Source organism: Equus przewalskii, chromosome 13 (assembly GCF_037783145.1).
Source record: "Equus przewalskii isolate Varuska chromosome 13, EquPr2, whole genome shotgun sequence".
Taxonomy (NCBI): Eukaryota; Metazoa; Chordata; class Mammalia; order Perissodactyla; family Equidae; genus Equus; species Equus przewalskii.
Genome location: NC_091843.1, coordinates 38,821,986 through 38,846,780, shown reverse-complemented (window position 1 = coordinate 38,846,780; position 24,795 = coordinate 38,821,986). Strand labels below are relative to the sequence as shown.

Sequence of the window (24,795 nt, the reverse complement as noted above, 5' to 3'; positions counted from 1 at the left end):
TCTGTTGACGTTGAAGTGAGATAATGCATGTAAATTACAGTGCAGTACAGTAAGTGCTGTACTAACATTGGATAGTATTAACTATTTTAATTTAATATAATTATAATTATTGTGGATCTAAAGCATTCAAGTTCCCACCTAAGCTGGCGACAATAATTTGCTTGTACAACACATGTATTTTAAATAAAAGAAAAAAGATATCCACCTATTTACCCCATGAATATACATGAGTTCATATACCTCACCAGTGAGGTTCTACAGGAAACATGCAAAATATCCTTCTGCTTATCCATTACAATATTGCGGTGTACTTTCCAAACAGTTCTGCACATGCAGGATATTTTTTTCCATTGCATCTTGGATTGAAAAATATTACCTAGTACTCCTGAATGTTAATAAATGATTTTATCAGCAATTTATTTTTCATCAAATGATATCATTGAGAAGAAGTTATTCTCAGTATTTTCAAACTACCTTACGTATTAACTCTCCAAGTATAACTAGTGCTTTGTGTGTGCTTCTTTTATTCTTCTTTCTTTTTAAATCCTTGTCTTTTTGCAACTGGGGAGTTATGAAACCTGATGTCTATATCTCACTGGGTATAGCTCCCAATAGAGTTGAAACAACAAGTTCTAATAGTTACGTATTATTTTCCCCCAAAGATTTGTCTTGGAATAAAATACATATGTGTAACCTTTCAGTTGTTTCATTGACCTCTGTGACAGAAGAGTCTGAAGTGAACATCTACCATCAAGAAAATAAGAGATACTCTTAAGTTGTGAAATGACAATACTGAAAAAAGCATGCTGAATATTTATCTGGGGAAAATGTCAATTGCTTTTCCTAAGCGAGAGATCCCTGGCAGCTCTCATCCAGAATACCACATGCATCCGAAATTAGCCTCAGTGAGGCTCCACATAGTTCTGATTTTTTTCTGGGTTAATTACTGCCTAAAGGAGTTAGCTGGTCTACATGCCCCTAAGCTTAGGTGCGAGTATTTTTGGAAATAAATTTTTATGAAATTATAATTGTGACATAGAACCTTGGCAAGTTGTTAAATAATTGAACCAATATCATTGTTTAAAAGATCTTACAGAGTGAGTTTGAATCATATCCATAATGAATATTCTGGATTAAATGTGAATTCATTCATAAATCTGATTTGTGCCCAGTGCTTTAGAAATAGGACCCACCAGCAGGTGGCATTCTGAGGCAAAAATTCACTCAGTGCCACAAGACAGGGTCAATCATTATTGCCTCTTTCAAATCTACCCTGAATCCATTAAGCCTTTAAATTACAATGAATGAAAATAGCATCCTGGTTATGTCTACTCAATCATACTTAAGTGATTACAACTTCAAACTTAAAGAGGGAGATTCTGTTTTCCAGAGTTTCAAAGCTTGTGTCAAAACCCTGCCCAGATTACATCTCTTATTAAAAGCGTTTTCGTTTTGTTGAAATGGGTGTCTAAAGGACATATTTTCAACAAAAAAGAGGAAAGAAACATAGCAATTGCTTTCTTCTCACCCATCATCCTTTAATGGTGACTACTTTTTAGAATACAGACTTCTTCTTCCTCCTACCCCATATTTGTGTTAAGATAAATACAACCACAAAAAATATCGAATTAAAAGGCTATCAGCAGTGAAGTAGGAGGAGAAGAGACAAGGCACATATTCTCTTCTAGGAATAAAACTGCGCTCCAGCACAAAAGGACTGAGCTACCAGGATGAGTTGTTTATTTCTAAATGGCTTTGTAAACTTAGACTTTCAACGAAAAGTGAAAAAAAAAATTCTCTATCAACCCAACAAATAAGAAAGATTTCTGATCCAGATTTATATCCAAAAAGCCGAGCAATGCAAAAGAGGGAGAGTGCTAATAAATAAAAGTTTAATTCCATATTTCAGCCAGAAAACAACCTCTGCTGAAAAAATCAATATGAAAGAATCATCAAAGCTGCTTACATTGAGAGTGTAATACGCAGACTTGTCGCTCCTCTAGATGACCGGAATCCGGTGTTGAGTCCTGGGAATCTGGCTCCCCATGGTTGGTAGCGGAGGAGATGCCGCTCTCCGTGGTGCTGAAGTATAGAGCTGGTCGAGTGAGAGCTGGTCGAGAGAGTGGAGTTGTGAGGATGTGAAAGCGCGCTCCGCTGTCCTTTGTGCTGCAATGGTAAAAACCCGCCTTCCGAGGCCGACCCGCCTTACGGTCCCTTTCCTAATCTAGGGGAAATTTCCCAGGGAACATGACGAAGAAAGATCTGTGTGTGAGACTGGCATGCAGGGTAGTGATGGGTGGTTATAGTCCCCACCCCCTCTCCCAGACAGTAGCTTTGAAAGGACGGTAGCAACTCTGCCTTTCTACCATAGCTCTACAGGATTTTTACCTGCCCCCTCTCATGCCCCAGCACAGCACAGACAGCACAGAACACACACACACACACGCACGAACACACACACACACACACAAACACACACCCCTCAGTTATATAAGGTAGCAGGTTCTGTCTCCTGGGGCAGAATATTCATCTGTTTAGATAAATGAAAAATGAGAAATGAACTGGTTTCCAACCTGTTGTGTCTGTGTGTGTTTACAGAAAGGGAGTTGAGAAGAAAACTAAAACCAGAGTAACCTGAAGAATGACCAAAGTGGTTTCCTTTAGAAAGCTTTGAGGTCACATCCCCCTTTGTCTTCCGTAAGTGATGTATCTTCTACCTGTACCCTTTTGTTTCATGATCTTTTAGCATTGTCTAGGATCAGGAAGAGGTCAGTGGTATAAATAAGTTTGATGTTAATAACCAGACTTTAAAAGCTTTAGCTTTCCATTTGTAACTTTTCAATTTTTGAAAGAAAATTCCTAATGCAAAAACCCATTTTTCCCATACTCCACCCTCACCAATTGCTAGGTTAACAAATGGTCTACAATTCTTAAACATTAAAGTATTTTGATGGCCTCATTGGAGAGAAATTTCTTTAATTGAAATATTGCCTGTGTGAGAGAAACCAGAATTACTCCCAGGATCTACCTGGGTCACTGGACAATAAATTGGAGTGCTTATTCTTTGAAACTAACTCATGGGTTAACAAGTGAACTCTGTAAGGACTGTCTATGTGTGCAAATGCAATATTTAGGATTAAAGAGTTGGCTTATAATGTATTTTGTACAGTGCCATTCTAGGTTTATATGCAAATGAGATTGCATTGGTTCATTAATATGGTACTAGCATTTTATCTGGAAACAACATGGTGTGTGGGTAAAGACCTGGAATTTCCATTCACTTGTTAACTGTTTGACCTTGGGAATAATACTTAACCTCATTGAATCTCAGTCTCCTCATATGTAAATTGTGGGTAGTAATGCTTTTTTTCCAAATGTGTGGTGATAATTAATTGAAATAACATTTACAAGGCACCCGGAAGACTTATCATTTAAGTGGTGCGTAATACGTTTGAGTGTTCTTCCTCTCCTTCTTACTCAAGAGAAGTTAAAGTAATTCTCTAGTTAAAATTTTCTGAAAAGCACGACGACAAACTAATTTTATTCCTATAAGCCTCCACACAAGCTTTCCAATGTTGATGATTTTGCTTTACTGGATAAAATATTTTTTTAAAGATTTTAATTTTTTTTCTTTTTTCTCCCCAAAGCCCCCCAGTACATAGTTGTATATTCTTCGTTGTGGATCCATCTAGTTGTGGCATGTGGGACGCTGCCTCAGCGTGGTTTGATGAGCAGTGCCATGTCCGCGCCCAGGATTCGAACCAATGAAACACTGGGCCACCTGCAGCAGAGCACGTGAACTTAACCACTCAGCCACGGGGCCAGCCCCGGGATAAAATATTTTTTTAAAAGAAATTTGCTTAAAATTAAGACTTTAAAAAATTTTACAGTCTTGAAGGAAAACGGGATTTTATTTTTAATTAAAATCAGCAGCAAATACGTTTAACTCATTTGAGTAAAATGTTAACAAATTAAGAGCTATTAAGTATTACATTGAAGTATAGAACAAAATATGTGAAGCCAACAAAAATGTCTTAGACAACCACAAAGTTAGATCGCTGTGACACTAATATCTTTTCTATTTGGATCCTCATCTTAATTATTAGTGAAGCAATATAGAATAAGACACTCTTAATTATAAAATGCTTTCTTAAGAATACTGGGTTGTGGGGGCCAGCCCGGTGGTGCAGCGGTTAAGTGCGCATGGTCCGCTTCGGTGGCCCGGGGTTCACCAGTTTGGATCCCAGGTGCGGACATGGCACCACTTGGCAAGCCATGCTGTGGTAGGCGTCCCACATATAAAGTAGAGGAAGATGGGCACAGATGTTAGCTCAGGGCTAGTCTTCCTCAGCAAAAAGAGGAAGATTAGCAGCAGATGTTAACTCAGGGCTAATCTTCCTAAAAAAAAAAGAATACTGGGCTGTGGCTTTTAGTTTATAATGATAGAGATGAAGTCTTATTATATTCTATTTTTAACAAATAACCAAGGGAATATTTTCATGAAATTCTGACATGAACTATGTTCTTGTTTCTACTCATGATGAGCTCATTAAAAAACAAACCATATTTTTAAAAGTGTGCCAATGATGGTACAACAGTTATATATGTGGAGGAAATGAGCTAATTATTTTACAGATATATTAACTGAAGACAAGTCAGAATCAGGCCAGACAGCTCTTCAAAAGTTATCGGATAAGATGACGTTTAGTGAAGGATCCAGCCTCATTGTCTGCATTATTAGAGAGCTTTATCACTCTAGAGGATATCGTACATGACATTTGGTTCAATAGGTAAATACTTGTAATCTTAAAAATGTTACCTCCATATCAAAATATGATCAATAGTCAAAACGCTGAAGTAATTAGGTCCTCGCTGTCAAAGTGAAAGTTCAGAAGACTATAGATCTCTAAGATTCCTGTGTAGGGTCTTGAGCTTTGTCTTCTCCTAGGCTCACAGTAGAGTGCACACCACTTCTGCTCAAACTTCTCGTGTTTTAATTCTAAATCTTCCATTTTTCAAGTGTTTCCCTCAGTTTTATCACCTGTAAAATGAAAGTAATAACAGTCCCTCTCTTGTGGAGTTATAGTGAGGATAAAATGAGACAACTCACGTAAAGTGCTTACAGCAATGCCCAGCCCGTAGTCAGAGCTCAGTGTGTGTCAGCTTTCATTATTGCTTAACAACTCATTCTATGACCGAACAGTGAACATACATACTATTGATCTGTGGTTCTCAGACTTTGTGTGCTCCTTCATTACCTAACCAGCCTATTGAAAATATAAAAATACAACTGTTTGGTGCTCCTTCCACAGAGAGTTGGTATTTTTTCCCAAGAACTTCTGGTAATTCTGATGCAGGTGATTCATAAATCACACTTTGAAGAAGCCCTGACCTGTCTATTGCAAGACTAGGTTGTGTTAGAAACTGCAGCCATGAAAATGAAAGTCTTTTTCAAATGACTGAATCCTTTGGAACACTGATTCTATACTTTTTTCCCCTCACAGAATGTTTCTTAATAGCCCATGCTACTTTGTTCACTTACTGGACAGACCTGGCTATTTCTCCGGGAAAGAAACAGCAATGTACTAAGCAGACTTCTTAGACTTTTGGCTTAAAAACATGATGCAAATCCGTCCCATAGAAAAAAAAATTCTGGTTGAAATTGCCAGAAGCCACTATATTAAGTTCATATTCAGAAAGAATTGGGGATCTCTCTCACCTTGGCTGATGGAGAAGCAATGCTTCTCCAGAGTCAGCACAAGATCTGGTAAAAATTTTGTCCTCTAGACTGTTCTCAAGTCATGAAAAATTGTGTCTTTATTCACAAACAGGTGGGGAGTGACTAGAAATGGCACTATGTCTCAAAGTGATGGTAAGAATAATGCTAATTTAATCCTATTCATTCTTATGCAATTTATGGAAAATTATTGATCTTCCGGTTTGGTCTGTAACTTTGTGGATTTCAATGGTTGTTTCTTTATAGGATTTATATCAGCTATAAATAGTCAGTAATCTATTAAAGATTTATGTAAAAATCAAACAGAAACTAATATGAAATAATTATTTATTCATGGAGATCTTTCAAGGAAGGACTTGCGCAGGGATAGCAGTCAACTGATAGACTCCACCTTTCATATCCTTTAAGGTCTGCCTCAGCTGCAAAGAGCCACCTTACCTGAGGTCATATCTTTTCCTGGGCAGCCTATATCTGGTGGCTGAACAAGGTTAGAGTTTACAGGCCATTTTAGGGACACTCTTATGAGCAATATTTATTCCAGAGTTCACTGCCATATTGGCCAAATTATCATAATCTGATTTTCCTGCCCAATTCTAAATGCTCTCTTCCTTTCATAAATGTTGATCCCTAATAAGTACCTTTCACCTCAAACTCTGTCTCAGTGTCTGCTTCCAGAAAATCTGACCTGATTAACTTGTACCAGGTGTGGTTTGAGAAAGTAGATGTAAGATGGAGTTTGAAGCTGGATCACCACCATCAAACTAGTGGTGCAGAATCCATCACTGGTTATATGTGGAGCACACACAGCTCCTGGAACAAGGTGATGGTCCAGTTCCTAAACTTTCACATGTGCTGAATGGGGAGGTTGTACTGGTGGAAGAGAATACATTTGCAGGTGTGATGTATCATGCATTTGAAATTTAAAGGAGAAATAGTAATAACAAGCACAATGGTATTGGATGGCTATTGTTAAATGCCACTGATGCCCAACAGAAAGATAACGAGTAGTTTAGGGTGTGTAATAGGCAGTTGAAATCCAGATGTAAAAACCAGAGGACCTCTTGGTTATCTACAAAGCTCTTATAAACTCTAGTGGTAGAGTAGAGAAAGTCAAGGTCTAAGTTTAGGAATTATTATTGAGAGGACTGAATTTCAGAGATGACTAAATGCCCAACCAAAATAGGTCTGTCATGCCACAGTCAGCACCTTAGTTAGGAAAATCCAAGATTCTGATGGGATGAGGATATCTGCATGGATGTCTCTGAAGATTTTGAGTTCCCATACATCTCTGAGCCCTCTGAGCCTGCAGACATGGACTAGTCATTCCTATTAGGGGCTAATATCCATCATCCCACATTGGAAGACATTATATAGACCTCTCATCCATGAAGTATCACATGCCTTCCCTAGGACCCACACCATCTTCCCTATTGCCCACAAGGCCTATAACTAGTGTTAGTTTGTACATAGGATCTGAGATGACATTAATATTTAGAGACTCATAATACAGCAGAGGATGTTCTGAGCCTGATAAGGCAGGAAATGGACAATCTCCAAAGGAGCTGCAAGAACTAGTCAACATATACTGGAAGGAGTCATAGGAGTATGTATGGGACTGGATTCTGAGGATGCTTGATCAAGGGGGCCTGAAATAAAAATTGGATAGTGAAGAGTTTATTAACTTGGAAATGTTCTCTTGAATTATAGGATTTAACATTTTGTCAAGGATCCCAAGGGATAGTGTCAACTTACTACTAAGATGGCCCCTGGAAATGTGAAAAAAAACAATGGCTCACATTACAAAAAGTTGAAATGACAGAATTTCCATGGCAGAGCATGGAGGAAGGGAATAAAAAACCTTATAGATGTGGGGATGCTGAGATTAATATGTTTGGCTAAAAGGCCCGTGAAATGATTATGTTTATGGAGCCTGGAGGACACATCTTTTTCTAAAGGCATAAGAAATGCACTGACTAGAAGGGCACCAATATCACTAAATTTTTCAGTGTAGGCTGGGCTGACAATAGGATAGTCTGTTACAGAACTTGGCCCACTGAAAGAAATGGGCATGAGATAACCCTGAAACAATGGAGGTCAGGTGGTGGTACTTAAATGTTCTAAACAAGGCTGTTAAAATATTTTAATGACCAGCAAGACTGGAGGGGAGCCAAAAGGATATAACCACAGAGTTATGGAAATGGTTAATAGAAAACAGCATCTCCAAGGACAAAATAGATGCATAGATGACTAAGATACTATTCAGTTTGTGCCTATAGAGAAATCAAGAAAGAATGACCAGTAGGCTGAGGGTGTGTTACTTCAATAAAAACATGATCCTAAATGCATATTATTTAGTGAAAAAAGCCAATCTGAAAAGGCTACATGCTATATGATTCTAACTATATGACATTCTTGAAAAGACAAAACTATGGAGGCAGTAAAATGATCAGTGGTTGCCAGAGGTTAGCAGGGAGGGAGGGGTGAACACAGAAGACTTTTAGGGCAGTGAAACTATTCTGTGTGATATTATAATGGTGAATACATGTCATTTACAATTGTCAAAACCCATAGAATGTGCAACACCGAGAGTGAACCCTAAAGTAAGCTGTGGACTTTGAGTGATAATGACGTGTCAGTGTAGGTTCATTGGTTGTAACAAATGTACCACTTTGGTGGAGGACCACATTGGGTCCATAGTGAGGGATGCTGTGCATGTGTGGTGGCAGGGGATATATGGGAACTCTCTGTACCATCTATTTAATTTTGCTACGAACATAAAGCTGTTTTAAAAAATAGAATCTTTAAAAAAAGTCACAATCCCTTGCTCAATTGCTGGATGTGATCCCATTTTCAGGTCTGGAACCCATTGATTGAAGAGGTGGGTCAGTTCCTAGTAGAAAGAACACCTAGGGTCTTTACATGACAATGATTCCTCTAGACCTTTCCTAAAGAGTCCTATGGTCATTTACTTGAACAACTTTGCACTAGGGACAAGAGAAAGGGGAAATGCTTAGGTATTTTGAGATCTGTTGGACATAGGGTCTTAGCTGACATTAATACCCAGGGGCCCAAAGCCTCATCATGACCCCCTTGTTAGAGTGGTAGCATATAGTGACCAAGTAATAAATGGAGTGCTTGCCAAGGTTGAGCTTACGGGAGTTCCACTGGGTCCATAAGCCCACCTGATGGCCCTTTCCCTGGTCACAGAATATTAAGTGAGTTTGGCATACAGTCATATGCTGCATAATCATGTTTTGGTCAATGATGATTGTATATACAATGCTGGTCCCATAAGATTAGTGCCATATAGCCCAAGTGTGTAGTAGGCTATATCATCTAGGTTTATTTAAGTATGCTCTATGATGTTCACACAACGACGAAATCACCTAATGATGCATTTCTCAGAAAGTATCCCCATCTTTAAGCAATGCATGACTGTCCTTGGAAGTTGGTGCAACCTCCACATTGGGTCCTAGTCATGTAGTGTGGGAACTATCACAGGAGGGAAAATCAAGTGGAAGGCTCTTGAACTATCTCCCATACCCCATACACAGCCAAGATAGTAAAGCAAAAAATAGTATGACATCCTGGAGTAGGAAAGTAGTGGAAATTAATGGCACCCTTTAGGATTTAAATGATACGAAAGGTAATAGTCCCCAAGGTACCTCTAGTTAACTGGTCAATCTAGCACCTGCAGAAGCCCATGGCCCCAGGGTGATAACTGTAGACCCTTGCAAGGTAAAGCAAATAGTAACCCCAATCAAGCCACTGTTCTAGATGTGGTATCTTTGTTGAGGTAGATAAATAGGACTCAGATATGTTGTCATTGTTTGGAAAATAGTTATTTTCTATCCAAAATCATAAAAGAGGATCAGATATCATTCAAATGGAATAGACAACAGGATATATTTACAGTTTTGCTCAAAGACTTATGTGAACTGTCCTACTCTCTGTCATAATATAGAACAAAGAGACCTGGACTGCCTGAGCATACTGTAGAACATCATATTGATTTATTAGATTGATAATATTATGGTGACTGGGCCAAATGAACAAGAGATGGTCAGCATGCTGGAGGGCCTGGTAAGACACGTGTACTCCAGAAGGTAGGAGATGAAACCTATAAGGATTTATGGGTTTTCTGCATCCCTAAAACTTTTAGGGGTCCAGGAATGAGGAGCATGCTGGTATGTCTGCCCCAAAGTAAAAATCAAATTTTGTGTCTTACAATCTCCTACCCAAAGAAAGATGCACAAATGACTGGTAGGCCTCTTTGGGTTCTAGAGGCAACAAATTCTACATCTAAGGATTCTGCTCCAGCCTATGTACCAGGAAACATGAGAGATTACCAACTTTGAAAGGAGCCCACAGCAGGAAAAGACTCTGCAGTGGGACCCGGTTGTAGTGCAAGCAGCCCTGCTCTTGGGCCACACTATCCAGCAGACCAAACAGTAATAGGGGTTATCATTGATGGGAAAAGATGGTATGTGTGTTTTGTGTTAAGCCCCTGTGAAAGAATCATAACGTGAGCCTTTGGGGTTTTGGAGCACGGCCTTGCCATTTGTACTGGAGAATTATATACCTTTTGAAAAATAACTTCTGCCATGCTACCAGGTCCTGGCAGAGATGGACCATTTGACCATGAGAAACTAAGTGACCACATGTCCAGAACTTATCATCATGAGCTGAGTCCTATCAGATCCACAAGTCATAAGGTCAGATAGGTCCAGGAATAATTCATTGAAAAATGGAACTGGTATATCTAGGACTGAATTATATCAGGACCAGAGGACACAAGCAAACTGCACGAGCATGAGCATGTAGCTCAAATGCCCATCCACCCACTACTGTGGTATCAGTGTCCCTTCCTCAGCTCATACCTATGGCTATATGGAGAATTTAATATACCAGGTGAAAAAGGAGGAAAAAGTCTGACTTCAGTATGCAGATGAGTTGGCTTAGTATTTGGGTAGAAGTTAAAAATGGATGGTAGCTACCCTAGAATCTCACTCAAAGATGGCCTTGAAATATAAGGGAAATCCTCTCAATGCATAGAGGATTGATTGACTTTGTTATCCCCTTTGCATGGAAAGAGAACTAACCCAAGGTCAAATATGTACAGACTCATGGATAGTTACAAATGGCTTGGCCAGCTGATCAGGGGCCTGGAAGGAGAAAGAATGGAAGATTGGTGACAAGGAAGTCTGGGTTAGAGCCATGTGGATGGACATATGGGAGTAGATATGATTTGTGAAGATCATTGCACCACATGTTAATGTCCACTGGATAGCATCTACTGCAGAAGTGATACTAAACAACCAACTAAACAAAGTGACCTATCCAGCTGACATCAGCCAGCTTCTGTCATCAGCCATCTCAGTTCTGGCATAATGGGCACATAAATGATGGCAGCAAAGATAAAGGATATGCAAGACCCCAACAGCCTGGACTCCCATTTACCAAGCTCATTTCATCTTGGAAGGGTTTATTGTTTATTTTCACATATCTCACAGGAATGGACATGCATTCTGGGAATGAGTTTGCCTTTTCTGTCCATGTGGTCTCAGCTAGCACTACTATCCAAGAGCTTATAGAGCATTTGATTCATTGGCATGGGATTGTGTGTAACATGCCTCAGACCAGGGAACCTACTTTATAGCAGAGGAAGTTCATGCATAGGTCTATGACCATGAAAATCACTGGCCATATCACTTTATGCTCCACGCAGAAACTGCTAGCCCAGGAGATCATTGGAGACTCAGAGGCAATACTCTACACCGATGGGATGCCATCTTCTAGAATGCTATATATGCATTGAATCAATGACTTTTATATGATGTTGTGTTCCCAGTAGGAAGAATGTATGGACATAGGAATAAAGGGGTAGAAACTGTAGTGACCCCAATTACCATCACTCTCAATGAGCCACTGAGGGTCATTGTGTATCCTTTTCCCATAATTCTTGTTTCTGCTGAGTTAGAGGTCCTTTCCCCAAAGGGAGAGCACTTTCTCTAGGTGACACAGAAAGAATCCCATTGAATTATAAGCTTCAATTGTCACGTGGGCACTTTGACCTCCTTGTGTTCAGGGAACAAAAGCAAGAAGAGGAGTCACCATCTTGGTTGGGTAATTAGCTGATCATTTGGAGGAGAGAGGGCTGCTATTGCACAATGGAGACAGAGAGGAATATGGATAGAACTCAGTTGATCCACTTGGGCCTATCTTGGTACTCATTTGCCCAATTGTGACTGTAAATGGGCTGGTACAGTGACTCTAGCCAAAGGCCATGGTGACCACAGGCTCAGGTCCTTAGGGCTGAAGGTCTGGGTCACACTAACAGGTAAGCAGCCAGGCCAGCAGAGGTGGCAGCTGATGGTTAATGGAATCTAAAAAGGATAGTGGAAGAAGAAGATAATGAGTATTAGTTGAGACTAATTAGTTGGGACTCTGAGACTCACTTCTGCTTTAGGCTCTGTAGTTATCACACTAACATTATGCTTCTTTTAGGAAAAGAGGCACACCAGACACCTGGAGGAGCTTCTCTTCCATCTTGTATGGAGAAGGAGACCAAAGTAGAAAAAGAGGTGGATGTGCCACCTAGCTTTCCCCTCAAGGAAGGCTTGTTGCCCAGCTGAGAGTATTATAATCAGCAGAAAGTCTCCATAATATAGCATCTTCAGAGCCTGTTCAGCTCTAGATACCCATCTTGCCTGAGCTCACATCCTTGCTGGGGAAGTCTGTGTCTGTTGACTAGTTGAGGGGGGTACATACCAGCCATTATGAGTTGGCCAGGACCATACTCACTTCAGAGTGCCCTGCCAAACTGATGAAGCTTTGATCAGGCCTGAATTTTTCCCTATACCCAATCCTACTTCCTTCTCCTTCTCTTCACTGGTGTTGATTACAGATAAATATCTTGCCCCCCAAACTCTCTCTGATCTGTTTCTAGAGAACTCAGCCTGCAACAGATGACTTATAGGGATATATCAAATGCAACACAAATTAGAGATAGGTGAAAAAGAACAGGGCAATAATAAAGATAGGGGTGTAAACTGCTTGGTTTAAGCTAAAGTGCTAGTATCTCCCTGAGTCCTATCCACAGGTTAAAGAAAGGCTTCAGGATTTCTAGAAGCCAGGGTGAAATAAAAACAAGCCAAATACCCACTGGAAACCGTGTGATTAGGTGAAGGACAACAATTCCTCATCCTAAGAGCAGAAAAAAACTTTCTGAGAAAGGACACTATGTAATGGAATGAGCAACATTAACAATTACAGTTGTGCTGCATGGTTAACTAGATGGTGCATCGCCATTTGATACCTTTACTTCAAATGGAATTACAATGAATCACGTTACCCTAAACAGGTTTATTGTTTGTCATTCACAGTCTTCAGGCTCTCAATCAGTGAGCACGTATTAGTCATTGGAACCAATTATCCAAGAGTGTTTGGTCAAGATGTTTTTATTGGAGATGGCATATGCAGAACCACGATGACTAATACTACCCCACGCGCTATTATTTATTTCATCCTTCTATACACCAAGATGTTTTTGCGTAAGCTGATTTCTTTCCCTTTTTGATTCTCCTTCCCCAAAATGGTGACACTACCCAGTGCAGAAGAGGACACTGACAAGTAGAAGGGAGGAAAGAAGAGGAGAAGAAGGGAAAGAAATAAGCGGAACACTGAAGGGCCAAGAGAAACTTCCAACTGGAGAATTCTTTCTTGAGTACCTGAATCACGAGTCAGCAAGATGTCTGATTTTGAGCCCTTGATTTACTAGGAAGTTGAAAAGAAATACATTATTGGCTTCCTTACAAGAAAGCGATCTTGTCTCATTGGATTCATTCTGAGAATAAATCATTCCTTCAAAGAATCAAAATCTTTCTTTTATGGCAACTAACATACCTTCAAAACTGGGGTTATATTTGGATTTTGCTAGATGAGCACGTATAAATAATTAGTATAAAGATTTCTTAAGGTATAAAGTAGGATATTAGATTTATTAAGGTTCGTATTTCTAGAAACATTACATTAAAATGCAGCACCTAGAGAAACTATAAAGGATAAAAAAGAAATTTTTGCTTCCTCTGAGTATCTAAATTCCTGCTTTCATTGTATATGGCTCATAATTTTTCTTTTTTTAAATTCAATTTTGATTGTTTTAAAATAGAGTTTAAATCTTTTTTATTTAATTATTTTCAGTTATTACTTTTTAATTTCAATTTCGTTCTCTTGGATACTTCTGATTTCCACAGGGCTAATTCTATTTTTTAAATCTTTCTAGTTCCATCCCCACATTTTTTATTTCCTCAGTTATTCTTTATCCAAAATACATGCATAATAAGAATCTCACTGATTTAGATTATTTTCAGGAAAGATTGTTTGAACTAAGAAGAAGATTGTATTACACGCTGCCTTTAAACCTATGTTTAAACCTGTCTTTAAAGCCTTTTCAGTTTACTTACAGGAATTTAACTACTGGAGTGTTATGTTAATAAGTTACATGATCTCCTCTGGGAATTTATTTTAATGAAAAGATAAAGAATTCTTCTTATACTTTTCACTGAGTGCTATGCTGGCCCTTTGCCCTCAGAGCAATTCTTCCCCCTCTCCCATCTCCATCCAATTTTGCAAGGCAGATAAACTCTGCAGGATGCATTTCCCAGGCTCTCCATTAGCTGGCTTCCACCTGGTTTGGCTAATGAGAACCATTGGTGGGAGATTTGTGGGCGGGAGGAAATGAGGCATTTCTACACCTCTCTCTGTACAGTCATACGTCACTTGACGATGGGGATACGTTCTGAGAAATGCGTTGTTAGGTGATTTTGTCATTGTGTGAACATCACAGAGTGTACTTACACAAACCTAGACGGTATAGCCTACTACACACCTAGGCTATATGGTGCTAATCTTATGGGACCACCATATGCGCTGTCTGTCGTTGACTGAAATGATATGCGGTGCATGACTGTACTTAGGCTACAAGTGCAGCTCCTGGAGGGCTTCGGATGTTACTGGACAGACTGCTGTGATTTCCACATTTGCTTGGTGGCCCTAAATCCTGGGCTTCAGGAACATTTCCTTCTGCCTTTGCTACTTTAGCGCAGCACTGAGGGTGGTTTCCTGTGGTTGCCAATCTCTGAACTGTCCCATTGCTCCCTGTTTGGCTTCTTAGCCCATTAATTACTCATAAGACTAATTCTGTGCCTCAAATTCCCTCTGTTTTAGAAAACATGGACTTTTAAAATAAATGGTTTTGAGACAACTGTATAGTCATTTGGAAAAATATTAGTTTTGTATCTCATACCAACCACCAGAACAAATTCCATATGGATCAGAGATCTAAATGTAAACAATGAACTGATATGATAATAGAAGAAAACATGGGTGATTTATCTCTTGACTTGGGCATGAAGAAACTTTCAAACTATAATTCAAAATCTAGAAACAACAAAAGATTGATGATATAAATTACTTAAAAATAAAAAAAAGTATTTTTTACATGACAAAACACCACATGTAAAGTCAAAGATCAATGAAAAACCAGGAGCCTTATATCATGGTCAAAGGGCTAATTTCTCTACCAAATAAAGAAATTCTTAAAAATCAAGAAAAACCCCACAAAATATGGTATACAATGGACAAAAAGCCCCAAACAGTACACAAAAAATATATAAAAATGACCCTTAAACACAGAAAGATATTTGACTTTACTCATAAAAAATGCTCACTAAAGTTAGAACTTTATTGAAAGACCATTTCTCACCTATTAGATTGGTTGAAAGTTCAAAATCTAGATAACACGTTTGTCAAGGCTGTGAAAATTCACATACTTTCATGCATTTCTAGTTGGAATGCAAAATGATAGCAAACCCTCTGGAGGGGATTTGATGATATCTGACAAAATTATATATGCCATTTACCTTTTTTGAACTAGAAATCCACTTCTAGACATTTGCCCTGAAGACACACCTCCACAAATATGAAACAGCATATGTGCAAGGTTTCATTCAGGAATAAGTTGTAATAACAAAATATTGCAGTCAATCTAAATATTCACTCACAGGAGTATGATGGAAATAAATATAGTGCTCTATACAATGATGTATGATGCAGCCAAAGAGGAAGAATAAGGAAGTTCTTCATGAATCCAGGATATAATGGAGTGCATATTATAGGCTACCTATCATGTCAGAAAGAAGGGGAAATTGCTTATTCTTGCAAAATGAAACAGGATATATCAACCAGAAATTAATGAAAATATTTACTTACATGGTGTGTAGAGATAATGTGGAGGATATAGAGATGAATGTGAGATTTCTCTTAGTGGAACATTTTTATATAGCTTTAATTTTGAACCATGTAAATATTTTAAATATAACAAAAAACATGAAAAGGCAGACATTAAATTTGAATATAAACAGAAAAAATGACCCAACTGCATGTCAAGTTGAAAATAATCACACAAAGAGAAGAATTAAGTCAAGTAACTTTTGGACACAGAGCTTTGACTGTACACCCTAAATAGAGCATATTATAAAATCAAAAAGAACTGGAAAGAACTATTGACATTTGCTTAGCAGCTTTGTTCTTGGTGGTGGTATTGGTGGTTATAATTCTGAAAGTGTTTTGTGTGTATAATAGGATAAAGCAAATGAGTAAATATACTGATGTTTTTGGGAAGCAAGGTTTTTACTTTCATAGGTGAGGACAAATGATACCGGGTTGGGTTTCAATATGAGCTCATATATATATATATAGATTGGTAGATAACATGGACACACATGTACTTCCTAGCTCTGTTCACTGAAAGGGCTTTAAGCAAATTCACTTCTGTAGCAATGAGTACAGTTGGCACCTAGATCTGCATTTCCAAATACCAATCACCACTAAAGTCCTTCTTAGAGAAATGGCTATTTCCAGGCCCAGAGCAGGGAACTGACAAGGTAAGCCTTGTCAAAGAGCAAGTTAAGTGCACAAAGACTAATGGGTTCATTAAAAGGAAAAGTACAAAAGCTGGATTGGCACAAGTTACACATCAAAAAGAATGATGATAATTGATTGTAACATGTTGAGTAAAAACTGAATTAATGAGTTCATAGCGATGAGATGAGAGAGAGAGATATCGAGAGAGAGGTCAAGAAAGAGAAGAAAAGCTCTTTTAATAAAAGAGCTAATAAATGCATAATAATAAATTAGAAAATGAGTGTTTTCACTCCAATGTAATCAGTTATTAATTATCAATCACTTATTCAAATTAGGTTGATCAGTGAATGCTGAAACCATTGGGTGAAACATTATTGGGGAATAGGATATTTTTTATATGGTCTCAAAGTATCATCCCAGAGGCTATTTGGGTAAGAGGAAAAATGTGCTTTTATAATGGTCATATCTGATGTTCCACACTTTAACTGAGTAATCAAGCCTGGCATCTCTAGAAGTGCCATAATGTACCTTATGTGCCTCCTGAAGTAATGTAACAGGAAGTACAAAACATCATCTAGGTAGTATATTTGATAAAAATATTTATTCTAAAGCTTAGGTCATTTTTGGTTAAGTTGTGTTTTTTGAGGAATTTGTCCGTTTAATCAAAGTGGTCCAATTTATTGGCATAAAGCTCTTTGTAATATTCTCTTATTATCCTGTTAACATCAGTAGGTTTTTCAGTGATGTCTTCTCTTTTATTCATAACATTGGTAATTTGCAGCCTCTTTCTTTTTCTTCTTGATCAGTCTTGGTGAGTGTTTATTAATTTTATTATTTTTTTCCAAGGAAGTTTCATCTGTTAATTTTCTCTCTTGTTTGTCTGGTTTCACTTTTATCAATTTGTATCCATATTTATTGTTTCGTCCTTTCTGTTTACTTTGGGTTTGACTTGTACCTTAAGTCATTGATTTAAGATCTTTCTTATTTTCTAATATAAGTATTCACAGTTATAATTTTCCCTTTAAGCAATGCTCAGCTGCATCCCACAATTTTTGAGATGTTTTGTTTTCAATATCATTCAGTCTATTTTCTATTGTTTTCCTATAACTTTGTCTTTGGCCTATGGATTATTTAGTCATATTGCTTAATTTCCAAATGGCTGAGGACTTTCTAAATACTGTGTTGCTATTAATTTCTAGCTTACTACAGATGACGTCCTCTGTAAGATTTCAATCTGTTGACATTCTTGAGACTTGTTTTATGGCCCCACATATGACCTTTCTTGGCAAATGTTCCGTGTGTACTTTGAAAAGAATGTATATTCTTCAGTTGTTTGGAAACCTGAATCTAATAATGAGAAAAATAACTGGCAAGTCTAGGATCTGGTTTATTCTACAAGATAACTGCCCTGGAGTCTTTACAAAGTCAGTGTGGTAAAAAACAGACTTAATACACAAAAACATGCAGACTTGTCTAAATTAAAAAAGGCTAAAGAAGCAAAACAATACAGAGAAGTATGTGAAGCTTGAATGGATCCTGGATCAGAAAGTAAAAACATAAATACAAGACATTTTGGGAATAGTTGAAAAAATTTAAGTGTGAACTGAATAACAGATGGTATTATTGAATCTTTTTAGGTGAAATAACATGTTTCGGTTGTGTAAGAGAATATCCTTATTCTCTGGAGATGCATGCTGAAGTATTTAGGGGTGAAGTATCTAGGCATGATGTCTGCAACTTATTTTCAAATGGTAGAGAGAGAGAGAGAGAATGAGAGAGAGAAAAAAAGGGTGGGAGGGAGGGAGGCAAAGTGTAAACAATCGGTGAATCTTGGTAAAGGGAATGTGACTATTTATTGTACTATTCTTTAACTTTTCTTTTGGTTTGAAATATTTCAAAATAAAAAGTTGGGAGAGAAAAAGCTCCCTCTTTGTAAGTAATTAGGGTAATTTTATTTATTCCTAGTTAGACCTTACTGATATAAGTACATTGATTTAATTCTCAGCACAACCAGCACTAAAATTACCACCACTGTTTTGCTGTGCCATAGAGGAAAATAAGGTTAAATCATGTTCCCAGTGTTGCAAGAGCAGTAAGAGGTGAATCAAGGGACCAAACCTGAGTCTGATGAGCCCAAAGTCTGTGCTCTAAACCTCTCTGCTGTCTTTCTGTCAGTTTGGCCCCTAAGTGCTTGAATTCCTCATTTTTTGGTTGATATTCTTATCTTCCTTTGCATAATAAACGTATTCCCCATAGGTAGATCACTTCTGCCCATTCCATATTGAGTTTATGATTGTCAAAGCAAAAATTGCACTGGACAACACTAAATAGGTAAGAAAGACTTTATTCAAGGCTACTGCAATAAGAGAGAGAGGCCCAAACCCAATCTGAGGTCGGTCTACTCTGCTGAAACAAAGGGCTGGGAAATTTTTAAGAGCTGGGATGGAGGGTGGGGAGGGTCCTAGGCCATCTGTGTTTGCTAATTGGCCTAACCCAAAGGAAAAGTAAGTTTTCTACATCATCATGACAAGAGACAGTTTTACAACTTGGAGCAGGGTGTCCATGGGAAGTTAGGTTCCTATCCTCCCACAGAAACTAGGAGATAGGGGTGCTATCTACCTTCATATTTACATTTCAAAGGGATGGCTCCCAGGTCCTTGAGAAGGATATTACAGGGTAGTAAAACTGGTAAGAAGCTTTTTCAAAGGTTTACATCTCAAAGAATCAGAGAAGGGATTTACAGTTACAAGTTTTCTAAAGTAAGTGCTCTAAGAAAAGGAAACCTGTCTAAAGTTTAGTCAAGCTAGGGTAAGGAGAAGTCCATTTTGGTCATGACAATACATGTTTACAGAGGTCTGACTGAGAGATGTGCAACTTGTGTCTCTCACTGCGGCCCTCGCTAAAATTCCTGACTCGACCTTGATCTGTTCTTGACTCTAGACAAATCCTTCTTTTCCTTTTGAAAATGCACGGGTACTAGGAGTACTTTCCTTCCTCTGCTCATTCACTTTCTTCTTGCCACCTTAGTTCTGCCAAATATTCCCTTTGCAGACCCTGATTCTACTCTCTCACTTTCCTCCTGAACTTTTCATCCTCTTCTTTCCCCGCTTCTTCCTTGTTTCTGGGGGGAGACCATCTCTTGGCTCCCTTCCAGTTCTAATACCCTGTGGGTTTCTGACTCTCTCAGTGTCCACCCAGGAAAACATAAGTAGGGCTACACCAATGCGATAAAGAGTTTGGATCTTCTCAGGTTTTCATAAAAGGTGATGATTGAAAATATTTTCTCTAACTAGTGCCACAGGAGTAGCAGAATGAGTTGGTAATGGGCAGGAGTTATGGAAATGGAGAGACCTGGGTCCCTGATTTACAATTTAACTGTGTAATTTTGAGTAAAGCCTGCTAACTTCTCTAAACTTCAGTGCATTTGTTTGCAAAATAGGAGTAATAATTATTGTACTAACCACAAGAATTAACTGAGGTAATGGATGTAAATCCACAGTGTCAAGTATATAGTAACTTACCATTATTTCTTTGGGAAAAACAAAAACCTAAGTCTTTGCCTACGTAATACCAAGAGCTGCTTTGAGAAGATCTAGGATGACATTTTCTCAGGTAGAATATCTCATCACTTCCCTCTTGTGTTAGTCTGCCCTCCGAAATAGGTGTGGTGGATTTGAATTGTGTCAACTTAACTAGAACTACACTTCCCAGAATTCCTTTCCCTGAATAATTCTGAGTCAGTTGGGCCACAAGAGGCATTTTGCGGGAGATGTGGCAGGTGAAAGTCAAGCAACAGCCACATTCTTTATGCCCAGAAGGTCGGCGCAGGACATGAGGTGCTGCCATAGCCCACTGCACGTTGTCACATACTGCAGTTGATCTGCTGGCTCACCTCCTGGTCCTGCTGTGTTTCTGCCTTGGAGCTTCTCTGATTTTTGGATCAGATGTCTGCTTAGCTCTGTGGTAAAGGGTGCCGGTTTCTCCTGCAGGATGCCTCCATCATCCGAGTAGGAGCTTGGAGGCAGTGAGAGACTGCAGTGTGTACTCGTCCTTTCCACTCATCCTCATAGGTTCCAGTTTGTCCTTGCTTCCTCCATTTTCATCTATATTCTCTTCCCGACAGCCTTGTCTGCAGATTCAGGCTCCAGACCAGAGGAGGTGGAATAGTTTCACATAGACTACTTAACCTGCTCCACCAACTGTGTGAAGTTCAATTCCTGACTCATCTTTTAGAATATCTAATCTGTCATAGTGGCTTTCTTCTCTAATTGAACCTTGTCGGATATAACAGGTAATGAGCTTCATCAGAGGACTGCGTGGCTCAAGCTTACTATCTCTCAGTTACTAGGATAATTCAGTAAAAGGTCACCATTTCCTAGGGCATAAGAAATAAGGCTCTGCACAAAGGCCTTTAAGATCTCCTTCCTGGTGGAGTGTGTGTGTGTGTGTGTGTGTGTGTGTGTGTGTAATATATATATATACACATATTTTTTTTTTCCTATTTCTAACTCCTTTGAATCAGACTAATTCTAGGATGGTGTTTTCACTCCATCAGTGATTACATACTATAATGACAGCCTTTCTTAATGTGGTGACAAAATATCACATAATGTTGCAGATGTTACTTTGGTAATTTCTAATACAGGCATTGAGGATGTGCCAAACTACCAATTTTCACATTTTGAACATAACATGCAGAAATAGTACCTTTTAAAAGATAAGATATGCAATATAAAATATAATTAAAAAATCTGAGTGGAAATACAAGCTGAGAGAGGCAGCAGATTGTAGTAGTTGGAAATGTAGAATAGGACCAGACAGCCTGGAGTTTTGATTGCTAGCCCTGAGCTCCCTAATTATGTGGTGGTGATGACTTGGCCTGTCTGTGCTTCAGTTGCCTCATCTGCTGTACTGCGCTGTGATGGGGTGGTTGTGGTAAGGAGGTAATAAATGTGCAGAGCTTAGAGTAGTGCATGGCACAATGCAGGCAGACGCTTTGGTTTGGACTGGATTCTCCCTTATGAAATAGAAACTATTGATTTCCCCACTCCAAGAAGGCGGAGATCAGGTCTGTCTCCCCTTGTATTCCTTACTTGACCCATTGAAGTGTGTGTGGCAGTGCCCCACCCAGGTCCCCCTTGAGGATACAGGTACTTATTCCCACAACTACTGGGAAGTCGCCTGCTGAGGCTTACCACTGAGTCCTTCCCCATGAATTGCCTTGGGCCAAAGGGAACTGCAAAGGTTAAGCTCCTCTCCAGGGAGAAGTCCATATCCAATGACTGGTGGGAGTAGGGTACAAAGGACGGGCTCCCTTGTCTCAGTGTGGGGCAACTCTGAAGACCTCCATGTGGGGTCGGCTGGGCTTGGCCCTCTGTCATCTCTGCATCCCAGTTCAGTCCCAGCTCTTCCCTGTCCCCAGTCCTGCTGCCCTCACTCTTGCACAGGTGTTGCTCCTGAGAGCCCTCCCAGATAAATCTGCACACAGACCTCCATCTCAAAGCCTGTTAAAGGGGTACGAGGAGGAAACTTTTGGGGGTGATTGAAATGTTCATTATCTCAGTTGTGCTGATGATTAAATGGGGGTGTATGTACATAAAAATTGATCAAATTGTTCGATTTAAATATTTTCAGTTTATTGTATGTCATACTTCAATAAGGAAAAAAATTAGAGGGACAGTGGGAGAAAAAAATAAAGTGCATTTTGGTCATGTCCCACTATTAGTGCTTGTCTAATGCATTGTTTATAGTCTTCTCATTATATTCTTGCTCATGAAACTATTGCTCACCAAGTCCAATTTCTCTTCACTCTTTCATGTATTCCTGTAAGTCATTCATTCTCTTGGACAGGCACTCTCTGAGCACCCTCCAGGCCCAGATCCTGTTCTAGGCACTTGGGATAAAAGGACAAATTAGGCACAATCTTCCTCCCCAATGAGTTCGTGGCTCTATGGGGGAGACTGTACTGTAGGCAATGCCAGTGTTTGACCTTGGCATTCATGACCCTCCATAAATTGGCTTTAGCCTATGACAGTATAAGTAGCACATGTTTATGGTACAAAATGAGACAGATATAGAACAAAATAAAGAAAAAAATAATGATCACATTCCAGTGCATTTATAATTATTTATTTATCATTTTATATGAAGCTTTCTCTCATATCACCAAATCTTTGAAGATATGATTTTTACCAGGAAAACTGTATTTTATTCCATGAATATGTACATTATGTTTTAACTATTCTCTCATGGAGCATCTGTTTTGGGGCTTTTATACCCATCATCACCCATGTCTCTTTGGCATTATTGTCAGAGTTGCCTGGAAAAGTCCTGTGGCAGATCCAATGATCTATGCCCACATTTCAAGCTCCCTGGACCCTCTCCCTTCTCCATGACTCCTACTAATTTGATTTTATGCAACACTTCTCACATCTTCTTGAGCTTTGCTACAATAAAACACCTCTTTCCCTCTCTCTTTTCATTTTTATGGCACAATATGAAGGGAGAACTAATGCACACTGGAGTGGGGGTGCTGTGAGGGCCAGAGGGGGAGCAGAGAAGCTGACAACTTCAAGTAGTGCATAAAAATGTCTTTTTGGGGCTGGCCCCATGGCCGCGTGGTTAAGTTCACGTGCTCCGCTGCAGGAGGCCCAGTGTTTCGTTGGTTCGAATCCTGGGCACGGACATGGCACTGCTCATCAAACCACGCTGAGGCAGCGTCCCACATGCCACAACTAGAAGGACCCACAACGAAGAATATACAACTATGTACTGGGGGGCTTTGGGGAGAAAAAGGAAAAAAATAAAATCTTTAAATAAAAAATGTCGTTTTAAGTTCTATTTGGTCTCCAGAATGCTCACCATTTCACTAGCACAGAGTTAAACAGACTTCTTTAGAGTCACAAGGAGACTAAATGAGACATGGCGGGATGTCTATCCCAAGGCACCTTACTGCTAGTTCATCAGCGTGTCCCATATCCACAGCTCCACTTTCATCCATAAAGGACCTCAAAGGATTTAAAAGAAGAAATTATAAGGAAAATAGAGGGGAAAAGAATCATTAGTCCATACATTTGGTAAGAGGCAGTCAAATCTGAATAATCTCTTTGGATGTTTTAAATAGAGAAATTGGAAAAGAAGTTTCTTTGGGAGCCATGAACACCCAGAGAAACCAAGTGTGAGAAGCCAGAAGCTAGTTACTCTGCTTGGCCTCCTCTGCTGTAATGTTGTGTTTGAAACTGAATCAATGATTCAGGTTTGAGAGAGGGTACCTTGTGCCAGGATAGAAAGCCTAAGAGAAATTCACTTTGTGATTCTGAGAAGCAAAAGATAGTATAATAGTAATGCCAACAATAACAACTTAAAAAAATTAAAACCTAAAAAACCCAAACATTAGATAATTCTGTGTGGTCTTACTTTATGCCAAGTGCTGTGTATTATCTCATTTAATCCTCATACAGCCCTGTGAGAAAAGCATTTTCCATTCTAACTGTGAGGAATCAGTGGCAGAGAAAGGCTGTGTCACTTGCCTAAGGTCACAAGGCTGGTAAGTAATGAGCTAGAATCCCATTGGGGTCTGCTTGATTCTGTAGACTGCGTTGTTACATCTTTACTCTTACGGAAGAGGCCATTCACTCTGTCTCTTTCCAAGAGCTTGGTAATCTGTGAAAAACCCTGTGAGAGCTGCATGTACAGACTTTGAAAAGCTGTCGTTTTGCTAATGATTTCTAATGTTATTGCCTTGTAGTTAGAGCATTCAATGTTTGGTATTGATTACTTGGTGGAAACTTCTTTTATGGTCCAGAACATGGTCAATTTTTGTGAATTATCCATGTGTGCTTGAAAAGAATGTTTACTCTATTTGTAGGATATGTTTGCTGGATCAATATTATTTATTTTGTTGTTCAAATCTTTTATTGCCGTATTTGTTTTGCCTGCTTGATCTACCAGTTTCTGAGAGAGATGTGTTAAAGTATCCCATGGGGACTGATTGATGTCTCCTTTCAAATCTGCTTATTTCTCTTATACATTTTGAGGCTGTGTGGTTGCATTTATACTGGATCAAGATTGTTATATATTCCCAATGAATTTTTTCTTTCATCATTAAGACAGACCCTATTTTATCCCTAAAG

The 24,795-nt window shown here is 39.0% G+C and overlaps 1 protein-coding gene and 1 long non-coding RNA gene across 3 annotated transcripts in view; one reads left to right on the top strand and one right to left on the bottom strand.

Moving 5' to 3' along the window:
* The window catches only part of TRPC7 (transient receptor potential cation channel subfamily C member 7), a 132,270-nt gene extending 130,071 nt beyond the window's left edge, over positions 1-2,199 (bottom strand). Inside the window, exon 1 of one of the 2 annotated variants that reach the window (XM_008525412.2) lies at positions 1,967-2,199. In XM_008525412.2, the coding sequence (XP_008523634.2) occupies positions 1,967-1,968 (2 nt within the window). In that variant the 5' untranslated portion in view covers positions 1,969-2,199. The remainder of the gene's footprint in view (positions 1-1,966) is intronic. The other variant, XM_070570943.1, reaches the window with a different exon arrangement.
* Positions 1-24,795, top strand: part of LOC103554378 (uncharacterized) — a 241,058-nt gene that overhangs the window by 77,540 nt on the left and 138,723 nt on the right. The gene's annotated exons all lie outside the window — the stretch shown is intronic.